This window comes from Mobula hypostoma, chromosome 21 (genome assembly GCF_963921235.1).
Source record: "Mobula hypostoma chromosome 21, sMobHyp1.1, whole genome shotgun sequence".
NCBI classification, from domain to species: Eukaryota; Metazoa; Chordata; class Chondrichthyes; order Myliobatiformes; family Myliobatidae; genus Mobula; species Mobula hypostoma.
The window spans coordinates 19739892-19762672 of NC_086117.1; the positions used below are offsets into that span (position 1 = coordinate 19739892).

At 41.4% G+C, this 22781-nt stretch overlaps 1 protein-coding gene across 1 annotated transcript in view; it reads right to left on the reverse strand.

Annotated features, from left to right (window-relative positions):
• Positions 1 to 22087, reverse strand: part of LOC134360082 (procollagen galactosyltransferase 1-like) — a 198020-nt gene extending 175933 nt beyond the window's left edge. Inside the window, exons 1-2 of the mRNA XM_063074163.1 lie at positions 22034 to 22087; positions 14808 to 14878 (exon numbers count right to left, since the gene is read on the reverse strand). Of these exons, the coding sequence (XP_062930233.1) occupies positions 14808 to 14878; positions 22034 to 22068 (106 nt within the window). The 5' untranslated portion in view covers positions 22069 to 22087. The remainder of the gene's footprint in view (positions 1 to 14807; positions 14879 to 22033) is intronic.
• Positions 22088 to 22781: the final 694 nt, after the last annotated feature.

Here is a 22781-nt window from a genome sequence, read left to right on the forward strand (position 1 = left end):
TTTATGCCATGGACCCCTACTATTAACTGTGACGGCGGGTTGGGAACCTCTGCTCTAAAGGGATACTTTCCTTGTTCGAAAAAAATAGCACAGCCAAATTTTAAAATAACACAAAGTGACATCTGTAAGCTTCATCGTGATGTCACATTAGCTGAGATAATACTTTATTACATGCAACTCAGTTGTACAGTTTGCAATCAGGCACAATAAAACAATTTTCCCAGCAAGTCTCCTCAAGACAGTTCACCTTTAAGAGAGCGCACGTCAATGGAACCACCAAGCACAATGCGGCTGGGAATGAGATAGTCCCTGTCACACCCAGAACATGTTGCCAAATAAATTGGTCTGTAGAGTAAAAGCCCCCAGATGGTATTCTCCTGCTGGAAACAATGGCAGCGCGCGCAAGCCAGTACGCCTGGCACACGAGCACTCAAGAGGCCTTTGTTTTCATGCAAATGTGGAATAATGGCACCCCTTTGTTCCTTGTTCATCCCTCCTCAATATAAAAAATTCTAGCTAATCTCAATACAAGAACCTACATCCTTTTCCCGGGCAATGAAACAAAACACTCAGGTGACAGAAAACAAGAACTCACTGATTAGACTGTTAAATAAACAAAGCAAACTTTTGACTTTCCATTTAAGAAAACACGAAATTCACTTCAAGTGATTTAGGGTGTTAAATCATCTGTAAAAAGCCGTTTCATTTCTTCAGAATTCAAAACTGAACCTCACATTTTTCCTAGCAAAGTTCAAAGTAAATTTATTATCCAAGTACATATATGTCACCATATACAACCCTGAGATCCATTTCCTTGTGGGCATACTCAGTAAATCCAAGAGCTGTAACAGTCGTTACTCCTCTGGTTTGTTAGTCACCACTCCTCATCATGAACAGCAGACCTCACAGCAACTACAGTCAATTTTCATCAAGAACCATTTGCTGCACCCTCTACTGCCAGACGTTTACTCCCCCTGAGCACTGTACCTTAAGGTATGGAAGGACTGCACACCTTATTACCACTGAACAGAAGCTTGTCATGTAGGTTTCTGTAAAATACTTGAGACTAAGTTTTGTGAATGTTTTATGAAACACTGTGTTGATGCATAATATAGAAGAACTTTGTGGTTGTGTCCTGCATAACTTCTCCCCACCTAAATTCCTGAGATCATGCTCTCAAATGCTGGTATGACCAATAATAAATAAAAACCAACAAAAAAATGCTGGAATACTCAAGCAGCATCTACGGAGGGGAATAAACACTGACGTTTCCGGCTGAGACCCTTCATCAGAACCCATGTAGCTACTCAATAAGCTTTTGCTATAACTGGGAAAATTCAGCAAACATACATGATTTTTCATTGCAGAGAAGGGAAAATGGGAGGGGGGAGAACAAGTAACCTTTGCTACACGATGGAGACCAAGAGAAAATATATGACATGGATGGTGTCAGCTGAGAGAGGATAGTAAGGACTTATTAATGTCTGTAGGAGGTGCAAGTAGCAGGAGAATATAGGAGGAATAAAACACTATTTTGAAATCATAATTTTTTTTATTTTATTAAGATACAGTGCAGAATAGGCTCTTCAAGCTGTGCCACCCAGTAATCCTCCGATTTAATCCTAGACTAATCACGGGACAATTTACAATGACCAATTAACCTACCAACTGGTATGTCCTAAGACTGTGGGTGGAAACCAGAGAACCCAGACGCAACCCACACTGTTATGGGTAGAACGTACAAAGTCCTTACAGGCAACAGCGGGAATTGAAATCGAGTTGCCTGCACTGTAAAGCGTTGTGCTGACCACTACATTACCATTTATGTTTCTCTCTCCACAGATGCTGCCTGACCTGCTGTGTGTTTGCAGCACCTTCTGCTTTTATTTCACATTTTCAGCATCTGCAGTTTTCCTGCTTTTCATCCTCAATATGATAAAGATGTTTTTACACGAATGGCACTAACAGCAGGCACAAGTAAACCTCTACAATTAAAGAAAAACATGGTTTCTCTGTGCCCACAAGGCAACATTCGCTCCTACTTGCCTTTTAACAAGTTAAATTTTTCCTTGGGACACGGTAAATGGGAGATGAAGCAAACTAACACAACGAGGAAAGTGGCAAATACCAAGAACCACACACACAACGCTGGAGGGACTCAGCAGATCAGGCAGCATCTATAAAAATGAATAAAGTGTCGACTTCTTGGGCCGAGACCCTTCATCAGTACTGTTTGGCCACAGCATTCCTGCCACTGCACAAACATCCATTGCTCACCATGGAGCTACCTGTGATTAAATCGGACAAAATTTGTTTTAACATAATGTTGTTGTGCACAAAGCAGTACTCTGCTGCTTTGGTGAGGTGGCTTCTCATTATGAATACAGAGTTTAACTGCTGGTAAATAAACACAGAGTAAAACAAGATTTTAATTGTTTTTCGGGGCTGCCTAGCTTGCTGTCATCTCTTTTAAATGTGTGATTGATGAGCCAAGTCAGAGGTTATAGACATACTGGCTCCTGTTGCAAAACAGCTCTAATTTTGTGAGGACCTTGTGTTTCTCAAGCAATTGCATTTGCTTCTTTGTAGGTAGGTTGATATTTTTCCATTTGTTTTGCACCAATTCAAGAATGTTGATAGAATATGAATGAGAGCCATTGTGCTTATTAAATAGATATACCACGTTAATAAGATTCCAGTGCAATTTAGCTATAGTTTATAACACACACACACACATACACAATAAAATCTCCCATTCTCAGACTTTCTCATAGAAACAAACTAAACTGATCAAAAGCTATCACTGGCCTGAATCAGTTGACCCGTGCACCATTTGTAGGACAGCGGCAGAGGCAGGCATGAATGGAGCAGTGAGAAATGTCCCCAATATCAGTGCACTGACACAGCAGGTGTTCTTCTTAGCTCTCTGCAATTTTCTCTGGTCATTTTGCACTGTGGATATCCAGACAATGGAGCAAACCTGTGTCCCAAAGGTTAAAGCCAGATCTACCAAGATTTATGGCAAAATTATAACACAGGTAAAAGTCAATAGGTCCACATTTTTAATATTACAACAGTAACTGCCTTTAAAAATTAATACTTTATTGGGCAAAAAGTACACTGAGATGTTAGTCATGCAAGCTCATTCTTTTAACCCACAGTGATTGTGAATCTCATGAAAAAGTGGGTACCTGCAGGAAGTACCTTTGTTTGCTAAACATTTGAATGCTAGTGGCCAGGTGAGTTGGAGGCATCAAGGTGTGGAGTGAGCAATAAAGCAGCTTGCTTTATCTAGGGATTCACACAGCCAACATCGGTCTGAGAGCCACCAGCGGCAACTAGTAAACAAACCCCTTTATACATTAGGGGCATTTAAGATTGAAAAGTGGAGGACTATGTAGAGGGGAATGGTTAGAATGATCTTAGAGTAGTTTACATGCAGGGCCTGTTCTGTGCTGTAGCATTCTATCTCTATTTCAACAGTGGCTGAGCTGGATGCCCAAAACTTTAATCCACATTACAAAAGTGATAACACTTTAAAAGTAAGTGCTTCACTGACTCTGCAGTGCACTGTACCCCAACTGTGTGAAAGACACTGTACAAATACTAGCTGGTCGGTCTTTTCAAAAGTCTGGAAACCGCTTTAGCAAACCCAACATATTTACCCTCAGATTTCCAAGAGCCAAATATGAGAACAGCGGCAACACAGCACTTAACCTGATATAACAGCTCAAATGGGCTGCCACCCTCATCTTTCTCTCCTCCACCCCGCCCCCACCCCCAATAAACTCGAAGCTGAGGGATCAGTGGCTACATTTACAAGTGAATGGCCCGTAACAAAGACACGGTTTCTGTAAAGAATGAGGCAGAAGATGGATTTTCACAGATGTTGTACAGAGTCACTGCTCATTGTTTAATTAGGCAGAAACTTGCCTTTTTAAAATGTGATTTGCACTGAGGCACAGGGCATTTAAACTTTGCTCAGAGTTCAGCAAACAGGACTCTTCAAACCAGCACAGAATGACCAGCTGGTAATGAGCAGCGTGTGAACGGAATTTTAAATACAACCGCATCTCCCACCACCTCATACTCCCCAGCAGGTCGTAACTGGCCCATTTCAGCTTAAAGGGACAGAACCCCTTTTAAAATGATGTGCATCTGGGATTACACCAATGGAGAAATTAAAGGCAGGAGAAAGAAAACTAAATAAAACCTTAACCACAATGCTTCCACTTACATAGATAGGGCTAGCCTTACAAGGCTGACGATTGAGAGATTTGAAAATAATAATAATTTTAAAAGAAAAAGTCAGAAGCTATTTTCAATTCCAGCACAGTTAGTAACAAGAGCACATGGATTGAAAGTGATCTCTCAAAAGAACAGAGCTGAGAAAAGGATGTTCAGCTTAAACCCAACAGCACGCAGTGATCTGGAATCTCCTTCAAGAAAGGATGGTGAAAGCACATTCCACATTAAACACCAAAAAAAAGATTTGAAGGCAAAAGGTAATGGGGAGCAAAAGTAGGAGAGTGGGACCATTCCATAACTCTACCAAACAGCAGCCATAAGTATTATAAATAACACAGTAAGGCATTATTCAGTAAGTTTTCTGGATGATCTCCCTCAGTATCTATTCAGTGTTCAAAAATCTGCTCTGAACAACTGAGCCTCCAAAGCCCTCTCCAGGGATGTTGACCATTGGTCTAAACATTGCAGCCAGAAGGAAAATTAAGTGTGTATCAACCTTTAAGCTCTATAAGAATGTTGTATGTTTCAATAAGATCACATTTTATTCTTCTATACTCAAACCCAGTCAGCTTAATCTTTCTTCATTCAAATCCACCAATCCACCACCCTGGGAATTAATCTGGAGAATTTTCACTGCACTCAGTCTATCTCAAGTAGATCCTTCCATAGGCAGGGATACCGGACTTGTGCACAGTATTCCTGATGTGATCTCACCGGGCTCTATATAAATGTAGCAAGAAGTGTTTTTTCTAACACTCAAATCTTGTACCAGGCCATCTAATTTTGTTGAATAATCTCCTGTGTAACATTTTATCAAATGTCTTCCGAAGCTTCATCTGAAACATCCTTGAAAACCAGATTCCACTAGATTCATCAGATATCATTTCTCTTTCATGCTCATCCCGACTCCACCTAAACCTTTTACTCTCTTCCACACGCCCTGTTATCAACCCCTTAATGATAAATCACACCATCTTCCTAACTACTACTTTCAGGCCAAATGTTTGGAAGTTCCTTGTTCTCTCTCTTACACAGTGGAGTTACATTTGTTATCTTTCAAACTGCAGGATCTATTTTAGAATTTAAGGAAATTTCAAAGATGGCTGTATCTCCCATCTCCAAAGCCACCAGCTTCAAACCATTCAGAGGTAGGTCATCGGGTCATGGGGATTTAGCAGCGTTCGACCCCACTGAATTCTCCAATAGTCATTGTCACTAATTCCAATTTCTTTCACTTCTTCACTTACTGGTTGCCCTCCACTATTTCCAAGCTGGTTTTCCATGTCATCTTCCATGAATATGCTTAATTACTCTACCATTCCCTTATTCCCCAATATAATTTCTTCTTCTCAGTGTGTAAGCAACCCACATTAACTTCTGCTAATATTTTCCTTTCCACATATCTGCAGCCGAATTGATTTATGAATCATTTTATGATTCTGCTTGTATTGAAAATGTATTTGACGTCTCAATGCACTTTACAGTCAATGAGGTGGATCCCTCTTCAACATCAGCTTCAGATGTTTTCAGTCTCTTGACTTTCCATAGCCAGTTTGCTTTGACCCTCTTTGATATCCTTCGATACTTTGTGGCTCTGAGCCAGTGAAATACACTGTTGGAAAAGCCACAATTTAATTTTTAATTATTTATCAGGTCATAATCAGTTTCCAGCAGTGGATTTCAGCGAGGGGGACATGGCAGACCCCACTAATGCATAGGCTGGGTTGTGGGCAGGTGAGGAAGACTATTGGGGACTGAGTATGGCCAGGTATAGGAAGGCATGCACTGATATAATAGCTTTTGTATTCTCAAGAATCACCAAAGAAAATGGCAGCCAATAAAGTGCATTTTTTAAAATTACAATGAGTTGGAGGCAAAATAGACTGACGTATGTCTGGGCTCACAGCAAACACTCAAATGTACTGAAAAGACAATTTCTTCAACAGTCACAATCAAGAACATAAGAAGCAGGTCATCTGTGCCCTCAAGCCTGCTCAATCACTCAACGTGATCGCCCCAGGTCTGAAACCCTCTTCTATGCCAATTTGCCAAAGAACTCAATTGCACGATTTTCAAAAGAAAATCTACCTTTAGTATCTTCATTGATCCCACCTCCTCAATCCTTCTGGGCGAAAATACATCAACCTATGCACTAGGGTTTTCAATGATCACTCAGTCTGTTTCATTGCTAAATGATGCAGGCCAGATCAAAAATTACAGCAACCTCTCCCAGTTGGAAGCTGTTGAAAGGATCCACTATGATTTAAGGAGGGAGGCACAGAAAAAATATGGAACTTTTGAACAGTTAGCAAGATGTAGTAGTCAGGAAAATGCTGGATTTTTACCATTAATTGAGCTTTTGGAAAATAATAATTGAATTGGGAAAAGTCAGCACGGATTTATGGAATGGGAAATCATGTTAGATGGATCTGTTGCAATTTTCTGAAGTTGTTCTGTAATTTTCTACATGAGGTGAATACATAAGGGTGGATCCAAATAAAATATTCTCTTCAGAAAAATGTCAATAGATGGAGAACAGATGCATGTAAATTACGTCAGTCTTTTAGTCATTGGCGTAACAGCCAATTTACACAGAGCAAGCTCCCAGAGATAGAATAATGAGCAGATATTCTGTTATTTTTTGCATGGCTACGGGGAGCAGGTCAGAAGTAGGAATGAATGTGTTTCAATCAGCTGGTATGGACACAATAGATGTATCATTCTGTGAGAATGTAAAAGTCTACCACTTGTCTGAAGTAGGAATAGAACATAAAAATATAGTTTAGTTGATCTTACTCGTCTTTTGGACCTGGATGAATTGATTTTGCTCAAGGGCACCAAACTAGGAAAATAAAACCACAGCCAATCTACAAAAACTTGTCTTGGATATACCTTATCTTCCATGATCTGTCTTCCTAGAGTGTTCCTTGAAGCAGAACAGTGTTGAACACATTTCTAATTTGCAGATAAATATTAAAACTCTGCTCTCAAACCCAAATTGCAGGCAAACATTTCCATAGGGAGGGATGATGTGGGTCGGGAGCAGAAGGATGGATGAATGCTGGTTAAATCAGTCAGTTCAATATGCATAAACTGTACATTTTGAAGGCAAGATAAATCAATATTTGAATCTAATTTACAAAACAGCTGGAGATGCAGACCTTCTCCAACCTGGCAGCTGCTCTGAATTACAGTGCATCCTGCCATCAATGCCAAATTTCTTCACTTGTTTCCCACCCACACTGAAGCATTTTTGGACAGCAAGGCTCTCGTTTCATTCCTCACAACTTGGTTTACAGAACTCACCCAATAAAAACGGTGACCCTAAATTAATGTTATCCAATCCCTGGCTTCACACTTAACCCGAAATTTTGATCATCTTCTGAAATATTGGTCACAATGAATAATTTTCCACATGGCTTTGAATAATGATCTCTTCAAAGTTGTTGATCTATCCTGTATGATATAGAGATCTAGGAGATAAATATTAGCAAACCAAAAGTCAATTTACTGAAAGGAGCATCTTAAATAGGAGTATTCATAAATCCGTAACTTTACGTGCCACTGGCTCGCCAGGTTTCTAAAGATGCAATATTGAAGAAGATCACTACGCTTTGAAGTGCAGCCAGAAACCACAGAAACAATTTGTGCACAGCAGAGTCCCCCTAACAACAATGAGACATGATCAGACAATCCTATTTATAGGTAAATAATACCCAGGATATGAGGGATGATGCACAGGCAAACGGAACCATGTTTTAAAGCCTCCAACAGTGAGGGCCTGGGAAGATTTTGTCTCTAAATTTCATTTCAGAAAATGGGCAATTTGTGATTTTTACAAAGCTCTTTTATGCCAAAGGTAATAATTATTCTGATCGAATATTTTAATCATATTTAAGTGTTTTCATGCCATTTTTAAATATACAGGAAAATATATATTATGTCTTTTAGGATAATCCCAGCATTTCATCTAAAGTAATGCATCACTAAATTAGCCAAGTTCATATCACTTCAGTCCATTCCAAAGACACGAAGTAAGCTGATTTAAGTTTTAGATTGTAAATACTGGTTAAAACAAACAGTACTACATTATTGAAGTATCAAATGGAGTCTCATCACTTTCTATCAATGCCCAGTATCTAGTTCCTTTTTACATTCTTTCAAACTTTTGCCAACATCTTTTGTCATCTGGGCTAGATAGCTCTTCATTAACTAAGCATCATTTTTTCAAAACAGTGGATTTCGGTTAATTGGGACACATCAGGATCTGTACATTTTGGCTCAATTAAGTGGCTGTCTCAATTAGCTGAAATTTCATGGAAATAGTTAAAAAGGTATTAAAAAAAGACAAACTACCACTTAACTGAGTAAGAAATTATGTATTTAAATCTAATATAGAACAAATTAGAACACTACCAATAGCATTATAGTACTATAAAGCTGTGTATTAGCTCCTATTAGTTATCAATGGAGGAGTTCATCCAGAGTACACAATGAACAAGATCAGCACGGACACCAAGTGCAAAAAATGGACTGTCCTCCTACAATGCTATCGATGATTGGATCCTCCAAATCTTCATTTTCATTGCAACATTCAAGACGACTGTCGATACCTTCAAATTCTTCCTAGTTCCTAACTTGCTTAAGTAGTGAAATGGTTTGATTTTCACTCCCAGCCAATTCTGGCATTTGGAAGGCTGAATGCTTGAAACCAAAGTGAGCACAACAGTTTAGAATTGTCTTACTGCTTACTTCTCACCAACTATCAGCAACAAAAATCACCGCTTTCTGAACACAAACACACACAACTGATGCTACAAGTGCAGCGTCAAACGGCCATGCAAGTGTGCGTGACTGACAGTAGTTAGAACCTATTCGGCAACAGTCTCCTGCCCCAATTAAGCGGCACGGTATCCCAAATAAACAAAGGTAATCTTGGCAACTTTCTCTATTCGTTTTTGTTTATGAAGAGCTGTCCCAAATAAGCAGCTGCCCTGATTAACTGATGGCCCGATTAACCAGAATCCACTGCTTATGCTCCTGCAAGGTTTTACTGTGGCATCTGTATTTTGGAAACACGTGTTACTATCACAATCCTTGATGTGCCTCAGAAAACTGTAAACATTCACTGCATGTGGAGAACATTCTGTGCTTTGTTACTGGCTGTTAAAAGTTTAAATTCTTGCCAAATTAATTTGCTAATCTATTGGCTTCACTTTTTGCAAAGATAAAACAGCTTTCTCCAGTCATTCCTCAATCAGGTGACTCTCTTTGCAGGATTTTGGCCCCATAGCTGCTGATTGCTGTCTGGGCACATTCTTCACACCCGACAAAAGTTGACTACAAAATTTATCACTTGGGAGTCATTCTTGGTAATCCTCAATCTTCAGATTCAGATTATCATATGTACATCGAAACATACAGTGAAATATGTCATTTTCATTAACAACCAACACACCTAAGGAGTAGCCTGCAAGTGTCACCACACATTCCTGAGCTAACACAGCATGATCACATTGATCGGAACAACACAGACCCTATTCTTCAGCAGCTAACCCTGCTAAACCATAGAGGAGAAAGCTATGAACTAGTCTTCTAAAGGATCCTTTGCTGTTCTCGCTCACTTGGAACGTTGAGGCATTTTCCATTGGCCCAACATTCCAGCTATGCACTCAATGGCCACTTTATTCAGTCATTCAGTCAGTCAGTCAGTCAGTGGGTGCCGTTCCGAATCCAGGGTTGGCAGCTATGCACCTCCATCTTCTTCGATCTTGCACTCTTTTTCAGTACCTGCTCGTTAATGCACACATCTAATCAGACAATCGGGTGGCAGCAACTCAATGCATAAAAGCAAGCAGACATGGTCAAGAGGTTCAGCTGTTGTTCAGATCAAACATCAGAATGGGGAAGAAATATGATCTAAATGACTTTGACTGTGGAGTGATTATTGGTGCCAGATGAGGTGATTTGACACCTCAGAAACTGTTGATCTACTGGGATTTTTACATCTAGAGTTTACAGGGAAACAAAAAAAAAATCCAGTGAGCAGCAGTTCTGTGGGCAAAAAGCCTTTGTTAATAAGAGAGGTCAGAGGAGAATGGCCAGACTGGTTCAAGCTGGCAGGAAGGAGACAGTAACTGAAATAACCACGCGCTACAACAGTGGTGTGCAGAAGAACAACTCTGAACGCACAACACGTTGAAGCTTGAAGTGGATGGCTATAGCAGCAGAAGATTATGAATATAGTGGCTACTTTATAAGGTACAGGTGGTAACTAATGAAATGGCCACTGTGTGTAGTGTTTCAATTTAGCACATCGAAAATCCTGGCCCATGGAAAGCTGTGATGGGGCAGAGAGTCCTTTTTCTTCCACTCTTTTTCCGTCCGATGACAGTACTGAGAAATCCTCAGCAGGCCAATTGTCAGAGTTCAAGGCTGCATTGTTGGAAGAATGCCATGGTTGCCCAGCACTGGAATAAGCATTCGTCCGTATCTTACCTGAACTGCAGGAGGGAAAGTGGAATCCACACAGAAAGGTTAGTGGATAAAAGAGAAATGCAGTGTAAATTTTAGATGCCAGCCATAATAACCTTTGCAAGACATAACAAATAACCTGATTTTGAATTGGGGTGGTGGAGCAAAGGGAGGTGGGTGATGAGTTTCTCTGGTGGAACAACTAAAAAAAAACTATATTTGAATTTGATCCAGGATTAAGACCAATCAAGTAAACCAAAAAAAAACACATACATCTCAAAATACCTCAACAATGGGATCATAAGATGCCCATTCATAACATGAAATAGAGCATTTTAAAGGGCAAAGATCAGCACAACCTGTTGGGAAGCTGGGGGAAGGGGGAAAACAAATCAAAGATTATCTCGGGAGTGTCAAATTGTTACACTTTCACACACTTGGACTCTGCAGGGGACAAAGGTTGCGTGAATGCAAAGTCAAGCTTCAGGAGCTTATGGCACCAGAGTACATAGGCTGACTGCTGTGAACTCTTAGTACACATTGGCTGTGATAGTGTTGTGGACCAGAGTGATAGAGTTCGGAGTTCAAATGTCACTGTGGCAAGATTTGAAACTCAACGGCCTGAATCTGACAATATGTGGGATAGTGCCAGGGAAAACAAGCACAGGAGTTGTTCTACCACTGATTTGTGCTGAAAAATTCACTTCTGAACACAGTCAGAAGAAAGGCCATTGACTGCAGTCTAGCATCACTACTTGTGTGTGTCCAGGACAAAGAAGTGGGCAGAAAAAAATCTTTGCAGACACTAACCACCCTGCAAGATGCCTTTTCCAAAAGCTTTCTTCTGGAAAGTGCTATAGGGCTATTAAAATAAAAACTTCACACCATCTTAAAAGCTTCTTCCCAAGGCAGTTAATCTGATCAACAATTCTAGTTCGCATTTCCTAGCCTTCCTCATCCTCTATCTATTATCCCAATCACTGCACAGTAAACACTTTAAACCACTTTTTATAATGCTGTTTACATCGCAAATACCTGCTGGTATTAATGTATTCATGTACATTTTATTCCATATTCATACTTTAACCTCTTGACTTAATTTTTTTATACAATTCTTTCTTTATAATGGTTAAGTGTTATTGACTTCAGTTGCAAGTCACAATACACCACAGCAAATTCCATATACATGTAAATATATATGGCAGATAAATTTGATCCTTCAATGTATGTAGGATTGTAATGTCCTGGAGCTAAATTTACCTCACATAAATAGCTTCATGGCAACTGCACTTCAACGTTACTGAATGGCGAGAGAATGTGAGATCAAGACATGGCGAGAGAGGTTACATCTCACCTTGAGGCATCCTGACGTGTTTTGTAGCCAATAAAATATACTGGAAGTGTATCCAGTCAATTTGAACAAGCAAATTCCGCCAAATAGCTACGAGATAGCATAAAATGATGGTTTCCGTGATGTTAGTATACAATGGACCTATGCAAAAATACTAACAGGCCTGATATTAGGGGGTTCTTCTGTTCTCAGAGAGAATGGAACCTTTGGATTTCATTCATCAAATCATACAGAATCAAAGCAGGCTTGTCAGCCCATCAGAAACATGCCAACCAAACCAAACCCATTTACAAATGAGTACCCCTTAATCCAAAAACCTCTGAAATCGGAATTCTTTTTGAGTGCTGACATGATGACACAACTGGAAAATTTCACAAGGTGCTGGGAAGGTTCCAGGTGATGCGCAGGTCTCTGCACAACACAGACACTTCTGAGAAGTGACTTCACATATGTAATGAAAAGAAGTTACGAAAAATAGAAAAAACACTGCATAAAGCGAAAAATGAAGATCTCGACCATGCTTTGACAGCGCTGGAGTGAATATTTGCCACTTAACGATATGCTGATCATGAAACAACTAAAGATCTATCACAATGAACTGAAGCAACACACATCAAAGTTGCTGGTGAATGCAGCAGGCCAGGCAGCATCTCTAGGAAGAGGTACAGTCGACGTTTCAGGCTGAGACCCTTCGTCAGGACTAACTGAAGGAAGAGTTGGTAAGAGACTGAAAATTGAAGGTAACGGTGAATATTCATCAGGGTGGTTGCAGAAATTTAAGAAAAGGCATGACTTTTTTTTTAAAGAATCTGCTAATCTAGCACTAGAACAAGTCTACGATGCTGGTTGGTTTTATACCCTACATAAGGCAGTACCTTCCAGACCCACGACCACTACCACCTAGACGGACCAGAACAGCAGATATCTGGGAACACCATCACTTGGAAATCCCCCTCCAAGTCACTCACCATCCTGACTTGGAAACATATCGCTGTTCCTTAATTGTTACTGGGTCAGAATCATGGAATGCTCTCCCTAACAGCGCTGTGTGGGTACCCTTCACCTCAGGGACTGCAGCAGTTCAAGAAGGCAGCTCATCACCACTTTCTCAAGGGCAACTGGGGACGAGCAATAAATGCTGGCTTAGCTAGCAATGTCCTGAATAAATTTTTTAAAAAAATAAATAATGGCATTAAAGTTTTAAAGCATCACTGATGAAAATCTAACACCAGAACAAGTCTACAATGCTGAATGTTTCCATACCTCACATAAAACCAAAAAAAAAGGTAAAATACAAACACAGTGTACTGTAACCATTTAATCAAAACACAGCGTGTAGGTGGAGTCTGAAAGCCTGCCATTGTCTGTTGCTGTTCAACAGCTGATTCTCTCGATGCTGCTTTTGTTACCCGAACACACTACATTTTCATTACATTAATGGTTTGTAATCATTTGTGAGGAACGAGTGTAAGACAAAGACTGCTTACCGGTAGCAAATAAATTCCAAGTCAGAAATGATAGTGATGATCCCAAGCTATCTCATTATATATTCCAAAATCCGAAAAAATCCAGTATCCAAAACACTTCCAGCCCAAGCATCTCAGAAACAGGGTATTCAACCTGTAGTTTTCCAACAACTCTCCCCAGATTCCCTCTCTCACTTACTCATCCTCAGGAGGAAGCAAGATCCTTGCCACAAGTCCACACGGTCACAGGGAGAACAGGCAAACTGCACACAGACAGCACTAAAAGTCAGTACTGAACCTGGGTCATTGGATCTGAGAGGCAACAGATCCACTGGCTGTTCCACTTTGGATTTTGTTGTCAGCTTAGTAAGCAGAGTCAACACTCTGGCTCCAAGAGGAAGTTGGACCATATATCTAGCAAAGACTCTCGCAAATCTCTACTGATGTATCACAGACAGCATTCTAACTGGTTGCATCACCGTCTGGTATGGAGGGGGCTACTGGTCAGAATCATAAAAAGCTGCAGAATGTTGTAAACTCAACCAGTTCCAACATGGGCATCAGCCTCCTCACCACTGAAGACACTTTCAAAAGGCGATGCCTCAAAAAGGCAGCATCCATAATTAAGGACCTTCTCTACCCAGGACCCTCTTCTTGCTACTACCATTAGAGCGGAGAATTTTAGGAACAGCTCCACAATCAGATTTCCGAACGGTCAATGAACCCATGAACACTACCTCAATATTTTTGCACTGATTATTTAATTTCTTTTATATATTTCTCATTGTATTTTATATTTTATGTAGTGCAGTGTACGGTTGTCACAAAACAACAAATTTCACAGCATATGTCAGTGATAATAAACCTGACTCTAACCTTGATGAAACAAGACAGTGTTACACAAAGTCGGAATTGTTTAACGGAAAACGCCACGACCTGGCTGGATTTGTTTCTGGTACCTGAAGGGCTCAGGATTTGCCAGAGATTCTTTCGTCCTGTCTGGATTGGTGCTGAAATTTCACCCCTGCCAGGAGATCACTTGGCAGAAGGAAAAGAAAAGGCACAAAGCGTCCAGCTCATCATTGGTAATGGATCATTTTGCCGCACGAGTCAATTTTCTCTTAAAGAACATTTCTCCACATTTGTGCTCTTGCGCCCAGCAGTTTTCGTGGCCCCCTTCTCCCAAGAAGGTACAACACAATTACTTGTGTTCACTTTGGTTGCTTTGCAAGAGGATTCGATATGAGTAAATAGAATCCATCACTCACATGGCGCTGACTGGTTCGGCAATCTGACGTCCTGCTCCTTCACCCCATTGAAGAGCAGCTCAGCACCACCTCTGCGATTAATCAGAAGAATAAATGAGTTAATTAAATAAAAGCCATTACATGTCTGAGAAAATCAGTTACTTCATGGTGTCTTTGAGGATAAAGAATCAGCAGCACTGGGGTACTGAAGAACCTTCTTAACACCTAGTGTCAGACCACACAATCCCACTTGAGAAGAGAAGGGTCTCAATAATGTGTCACAATCCTTCTGTTCTAACCCCGTAACTTCTGCAGCTCTGGGCAATGCCACCAGCATTTCAGCTTTCCATAGCAAGGCCAAAACCATAATGATATCGCAACATGCACAAACTGCTGGAGGAACTCAGCTGGACCAGCAACGTCTATGGAAATGAATAAACACGTTGGGTCTCGGCCTGAAACAGCAACTCTTTATTCCTCTCCATAGATGCTACCTGGCCTACTGAGTTCCTCCACCAGCATCTTGTGTGTGTTGCATCTGCAGAATCTCGTGTGTTTGTGGCCATAATGACATTGCATCTACAACAGTCCCTTCTACCCCCTAACTTGTTCTACTACTCACTGGCTCACAGCAAAACTAAATCTCAACTCCAATGATCTGCTTTCAAATTCCTGCTGCAATTATTTGACAATGTTAGTTCTGAGACTCTCAGTTGAATCCAGTTACCTTGTGGGTAAAAGAGTTTCCACATTAGAGGGCAGGTAATTTTGTTCACCAAAATCAAACTTAGGATATTTAATTTTATCTAAAATAGGATAGATTTGATTCAGTATCCTTAAGGATTGTTTTTTCTTCCTGATTATCAGCTTTTTGAAATACATAGTTTTTTTTTTAACTAAACACCAATTCACACCTCTGTGCCTCTGGCATCTACCACTGAGCAATTTGGATATGGAGACCATCTGTAGTCATGCTGAGTCTACACAGTTGTATTTTGTTCTTCTTGCTCAAGCACAAAATGTTTTCTCCCTCCCCGGGCTGTTGTGGGAATTAGCTTAGGGCCTGAAAGACTCAGGCAAGACAGACTGCGCCAATACCACATGTACAGAGTTCTGTTTTGTGGGTCACAGGAAACACTTTCCTGGGGTTCATCTTAGAAAGATGCAGCATGGCTGCTATCTGGAACTATAATTATGTCATTCTCAATTTTTTTTTTCCAGTATCTGGTTTTCAAGCCTCACTCTCTGAATTTCACTGAGGAACCACTAATTAATCAAGAGGAGCAGGAACATACACCACCAAATGGAGCAGTAAGACGCTAACTGCAGAGCAGAAAGATCTAATAGAATAGAACATTACAGCACTAGGACAGGCCCTTCATCCCATAATGTTGTGTCAAACTAATTAAATTGGTAATCAAATGCCTGTCTAAATTAATCCCTCATAATGTCCATATCCTTCCATTTCCTGTACATTCATGTACCTTTCTAAGAGCCTGCTGATTGCCTCTATTGCATCTGTCGCCACCACCACCCCAAGCAGCACATCCCAAGCATCCACAACTCTGTGTAAAAATAACAGCGCCTCTTTCACCTCAGGCGGCTGAGGAAGTTTGGCATGAGCCCTACAAGGGCACCAGCGAGAGCATCCTGACCAGCTGGGTCACTGCCTGGTTCGCGAACTGTACTACGCTCTACCCAGGGCACTGCAGAGAGTGGTGCGGACAGCCCAGCGCATATCTGCGGACGTGAACTCTCCTCTGTTCAGGACGTTTACAGCAGCAGGTGCGTAAAAAGGGCCTGGAGGATCATCTGGCACTCCGACCACCCCAACCACAAACTGTTCCAGCTGCTTCCATCTGGCAAACAATACCACAGCATTATAGCCAGGTCCAACAGGCTCTGTGACAGCTTCTTTCACCAGGCCATCAGATTGATCAATACACATTGATCTGATTGCCTACCTGACTGAACATTGTATCTGACTGTAAATGCATGCACACAAAGAATTATGTACACAATCTTAGTGTCTGGGCAATAACCTCCCACATTTCCCTTCCTTATTGCTTGTATATAGTGACGGAGATGCAACATAAAGATTTTTACTCCCTCATGTTCTGAGATGGATGTAAGAAATAAAATTCTAATTCTAATTCCCACCTCACATTAAATGCCCTTTGGCAGTAGATATTTTAAAGTTCAGCCCTGGGAGAGACTGGCTGTTTACTGTATCTAGGCCTCTCACAATCCCTTTTATAAACCTCTATCAGATCTCCCCTCAGCCTCCGCAGCTCCAGATAAAACAACACAAGATTTTCCAACCTCTCATCACCGCACATGGCCTCTAACCCAGGTAGTATTCTGGTAAACCTCTTCTGCACCTTCCCCAAAGCCTCCACTGCACCAGCCTACCCACCATCAAGGGCACAAAGTTTACGCAGAAAGGTGCTGGAATAAGGCCGGCGATACGATGAAGGATCCCACTCACGCTGCTCATGGGTTTGCTTAGTCCACTCCCATCAGAGAACAGGCTATGCAACATACAGAATAGGACCACCAGAGTCAAAAATGATCAACATCTCCATTCATTAACCCATCCTACCACACTTTATCATTTCCTGTCAGAATCATCTTACGTTCAGAAACTCCTGTAATAGCCTCTCTTTATGTGCACACTGTACAATCGGTCTGTGTACACAACTTAATCTTGTGTATTTATACTCACTGTGTTTTTTGATGCTGCATCACAGCCAGAGTAAGAATTACTTTGCTCTCCTTTCCACTTGTGTACCGACGAATAACAACAAATAGTCTTGAATCCTTCCTCTAATGCAGCAACCAGTTCTCCAAATGCGACCTAACTAAAGTTTAATAAAGCTGCAACATAACTTCCTGATCTTTGAACTCAGTTCTTCAGCTAATGAAGGCAGGTATGCCATAAGCCTTTTTCAACCACCCTGTCTACTCTCAGGGAGCCATGGACTCAGACCCTCTGTACTTCAACACAAAGAATCTTATATAAAAGGATATAAGTGTGTTGTTCTTTTACATTTGATCTTCCAAAGTGCATCACTTCACATTTGGCTGAGCTAAACCCCATCTGCCATTTCTCTGCCCATATTTGCAACAGATCTATATCCCATTCTATCCTTTGGCAGTCTTCTACGCTCTCCAGAACACCTATCCCAATCATCATATTGTCTATAAATTTACTAACCCTTCCATTTATGTTTTCATCCTAACAATTTATATATATCGCCAATAGTAAAGGGCCCAGAACAGATCCCTGTGGAACACTACTAGTCGCCAACCAAAATAAGTCCCATCAACCACTTCGTCTATGGCCAAACCAACCTGAATCCAAATAGCCATTTCACCATGGACCCCATTCATCTTGAGCTTCCCATGAGGGACCTTGTTAAATGCCTCACTGAAATCCACAGCTGTTCTTTCATCAATCTTCTTCATTGCCTCTTCAAAAAACTCATTCAAGCTAGTGAAGCACAACTTGCTCCACAAAAAGCCCTGCTGACTGTCCCTAATTAGACCATAGTTTTCCAAATGCCTCTAAATCCTGTCCCTACTTTATCAACCCACTTTCTACTTACCCTCTTGCTCTTGATATATGCACAGAGTGCCCAAGGATTCTCCTTAATCCTACATGCCAAGGACATCTTATGGCCCTCCTAGCTTCCCTAATTCCACTTGAGCTCTTTTCTGGTTTCATTATAATCCTCAAGGGCTCTGTTTGATCTCAGTTTTCTAAACCTTACACTCGTTTCCTTTTTCTCCTTGACTAAATTCACCATCTTCTCTCATCATCCAAGATTCCCTTATCTTGCCACCTTTGTCCTTCCTTCTTACAGGAACATACCTGTCCTGTGTTCTGTGCAGTTGGCCTTTAAACATCCCATCCCCACATGTACAATGTGGACTTTCCCAAAATCAGCTGTTCTCAATTAACTCTCCCTCGTCCCTACCTGATATTCTCTTGCAAGGTCCATTATTACCCTTATCTATAGCTATCTTTAAACTTAAGGGGTTGCGATCGCTGTTCCCCAACTGCTCCTACAGTTCCCAACAGTTACCCGGCCAGGCTCATTATCCAACACCAGATCCAGTATGGCCTGCTCTCTTGTTGGATGATCTACATATTGATTTAAGAAACCCTCCTGGATGAGCCTAAGTAGTGTTGCCCCTTCCAAACCTCCTGTACTAAGGAGATTCCAGTCTATATTAGGGAAGTTGAAGTTAACTACCACAAGAACTTTGTTAGTTTCACACCCTTTTCTAATCTGCCTGCACATCAGTTCCTCGATGTCCTGGTGCTGGTGGTTGGGGGGGGGGGGGGTGCTGTAATATAATCCCATCAGAGTGATTGCACTTTTCTTACTTTGAAGTTCCACCCATATAACTCAGTGGATGAATATGTCCCGAGTGCGGCTGCAATATTGTCCCTGATTAGTAGTGCATCTCCCCCTCCCCCAGCCTCTCAGACCATAAGACATAGGAGCAGAATTAGGCCATTCAGCCCATCGAGTCTGCTTCACCATTCCATCATGGCTGATCCCAGATCCCATTCTACCCCATACCCTTGCCTTCTCACCATAACCTTTGATGCCCTGACCGATCAGGAAACGATTAACTTCTGCCTTAAATATATGCACAGATTTGGCCTCCACCACAGTCTGTGGCAGAGCATTCCACAGATTCTCCACTCGCTGGCTAAAACAATTCCTCCTCACCTCTGTTCTAAAAGGTGGCCTCTCAATTTTGAGGCTGTGCCCTCTGGCTCCGAATACCCCCACCACAGGAAACATCCTCTCCACGTCCACCTTATCTAGTCCTTTCAACATTTGGTGTTCCTTCTTCTTTTACCTCGTTCTCCATCTTTTAATAAAACATCAAAACTTTAGAGCAGGGTTCCCAACTTTTTCATGTCATAGACCCCTACAACTAACCGAGAGGTCCAAGGCCCCCAGGTTGTGAAGCTCTGATCTAGAGGATTCAGCATCCATTCCTGTCCCTCCCTCAACCAAGGCTGTTCTGACCAAGTACTGATCCATGCTCAAAGTTTATCACCCTTACCCTAGCATTAAAATACACACACTTCAAACCCCCTCCCCCCACCCCGTGTCTATTCCTTAGCCGATATTGTCACTGTTCATATGCATTCTGCAACATTGTTCCTTGGGAAATGTAACTCCAGTCTCGTTCTATCGTGTTGCAGAGTGAGGTATGATGGTGCCTGAAGGCAGTTAAAAACTAGAAATTTGACTGTTAAGTTTATTCACATTTCAAAAGTAATTGAGAAGTGGGATAAGAAAATGAATTCTATTTGTGCAAGGTAATCAAAATCAATATTTATCATCATTGCTATGCCTAAAGTGTACATGAAATTAAATGAGTTGCGTGACACAATGAAGCCAGATGCTGCAGACATTTTAAGGGGGTGGATGCTCATTAACTTTACTGAAGGAACAAGTCAGAGATGGGACTTGCCAAAAGGAATCCGGAGTAGTGGTATTGTTGAAATCAAAGTCAGTTTAGATAAATTGCCGCAAGACCCATCGTTTGAATTCATGTTACAGAATGTCATTGATTCAAGTCTCCACTCTACGGTTTACTCTTCTACAAATTGTCAGATCGGCTAATGTTAATCCACAGGATGCTGTTGAAACCAAAATCTATTGTGTTTGGGAATGCTTACCTCAGGGAAGAGGGAAACAGTCAGCGTTATCATATCAATTAATCTTGATTGTTACTGTAATAAACTTATTAATAGTTTGACAATAATTTCACACATGTAAAATAGATACTTGAGCACAGTTTTGCAGTGCACCATTGATGTAGAACAGTTTGTCAATACCATTGAAGAGTGTCAACCACGGCTCAGTCTAGTAGAAAGTTGCATATTCAAGGCCGACTCCAGAGACCGCAGTGTAAGAATCTATAGTGTAGTCCAGAGAGAACCCTACATTGCCAAGATTGTTACCTTTTGGATGAGTTTTCATATTATCTATATTCCTTTCCGCACCCTGTGGTACATTGGGCAACATCTTGCTGTTTTCTTAGCATTATACAAGATGACCAAGTTGCTAGCTCGACACTCAACCCAGCACGGATGGAAAGTGTGCAAGGAGCCGGCTAGATTTGAACTCAGGACCATTCGCCTCAAAGTCCAGTACCAATGCCACTACACCACCGGCCAGCATGAGTTTTCAAACTGGGAACAAAATGCCTCTCACTAGTTTACTCAAAAATCCAATGCCGCTATTTTGAAGAACAGTGGAATCAACTCCTGCTACTTACAACCCCTTGTTACTTAAATTAACATCACTAAAATAGATTAGATGATCCTTAAAATATTGGCTTTGGGAGCTTGTCGTGCTACATAGAAACAGTGATTGTATATCAACAGTACATCACAACAACCAGTCATAAAATATACTTTTATGTTTACTTTGGCATCACATTCATCCAACATTAAGGACCCCCAATATGCAAGCCATTGTTTCTTCTCATTGCTACCATCAGCCAGAGGTACAGGAGCCTGAAGATCCAGTCTTCAAGGGTCAACAACAGCTTTTTCCTCACTGCTATCAGGTTCTTGAACCAATCTGAAAACCCCTAACACTACCTCAGACTATACTTCCCTTCTCTTGCACTCAAGACATAATATTTATTTAATCATGTAAGTTAAGCATAATTCATGTTGATTAAATTTTATGTTAATTCATATTTGTTAGGTATTGTGCTGTAAAAAGCTAATTTTCAAGGCATTTATATCCATAAATGTCAAGGATATCCGTTCGCACGGTCATGATAATAACCAGTAACTCTGTCCCTGCTTATTATCATTGTTGAAACCAGTTCACAACCTGCTCTCAGCATCTCTCGCCCCGGCACCTAGACCAACCTAAAAGTCTACATGAATGTGTAAAGACAAATGTTCAGCACTTCATGGTCAGAATAGCGACCAGTCGCTGACCTCAACCTTGCTCTGCACTCGAACCGTACAATCACGGTGAACGAAATACCAAATCTAAAGCAACAACTACAAACCGGACCGGCAACGATTCTGATCCCAATGAGAAACCCCACTCCCGGCCAGCCCATCCCACCCCTTGTCCGGTCAGAGACCCCGATACCCGTACCTGAAACCCACACAACATACGGAAGGACAGGAGAGAGAGAGAGAAAGCCCGACACACAGAAACCTTCTAACTTTACGCCCGGAAACACACCTGAACTCCAGATGGACACCGATGGACGCCGCCATGCTGCTTCCCCGAACCCGGAAGTTGATGTACTGCAACCCGGAAGTGGTGCGGGAAACGCTCACAATCTGCCGGAGGAGCTCAGCCTGTCAGGCAGCATCTATGGAAATAAATAAACAGTTGATGTTTCGGGTCGAAACCCTTCATTAGTGATGTGGGCAGAAGCCTCTCAGTAGCGGGAGATCAGCTGCATAGGGTGCAGGGAGTATATTACTGATGTGTGACAGACATACGGCCCAGGGGTCGCTAAAACCTTCCCTGTTATGAATCCTGACAACCTTCTTGCCCTTGAAGTTCTTGGCTCTCATCTATGTGGGGCCCCAGGTTTTTGAGCTTTAGACACACTGCAAAATCCAACCGTAGCTATTGCCATCTTGCAGATCCTCCACAGCCCTTTTTTGCGGCCTTGATTTATCTGCCACCTGGTCTTATGTCACAGGGGGAGATGTGTACCTCACTGTAGACAGCAACAATCACTGTGTCAGGAGAGTATTTCTCTTCCCCTGATGAAAGTGTTCCTTTTACTTTATTTGTCCTCGACTTGTGCACCCTTGACTCCATTCCACAGCAAACTGTGTAGTCCAGCCTTGCCATTGTAGGGTAGTGCAATGTGTGACAGATGACACATATTGTTTATAATAGAAACTGTTCTACATAATTCACAAACACTGTCATTGAGTTGTGTGTTCACTTTAAAAGACAGTGTCTGAGGTGA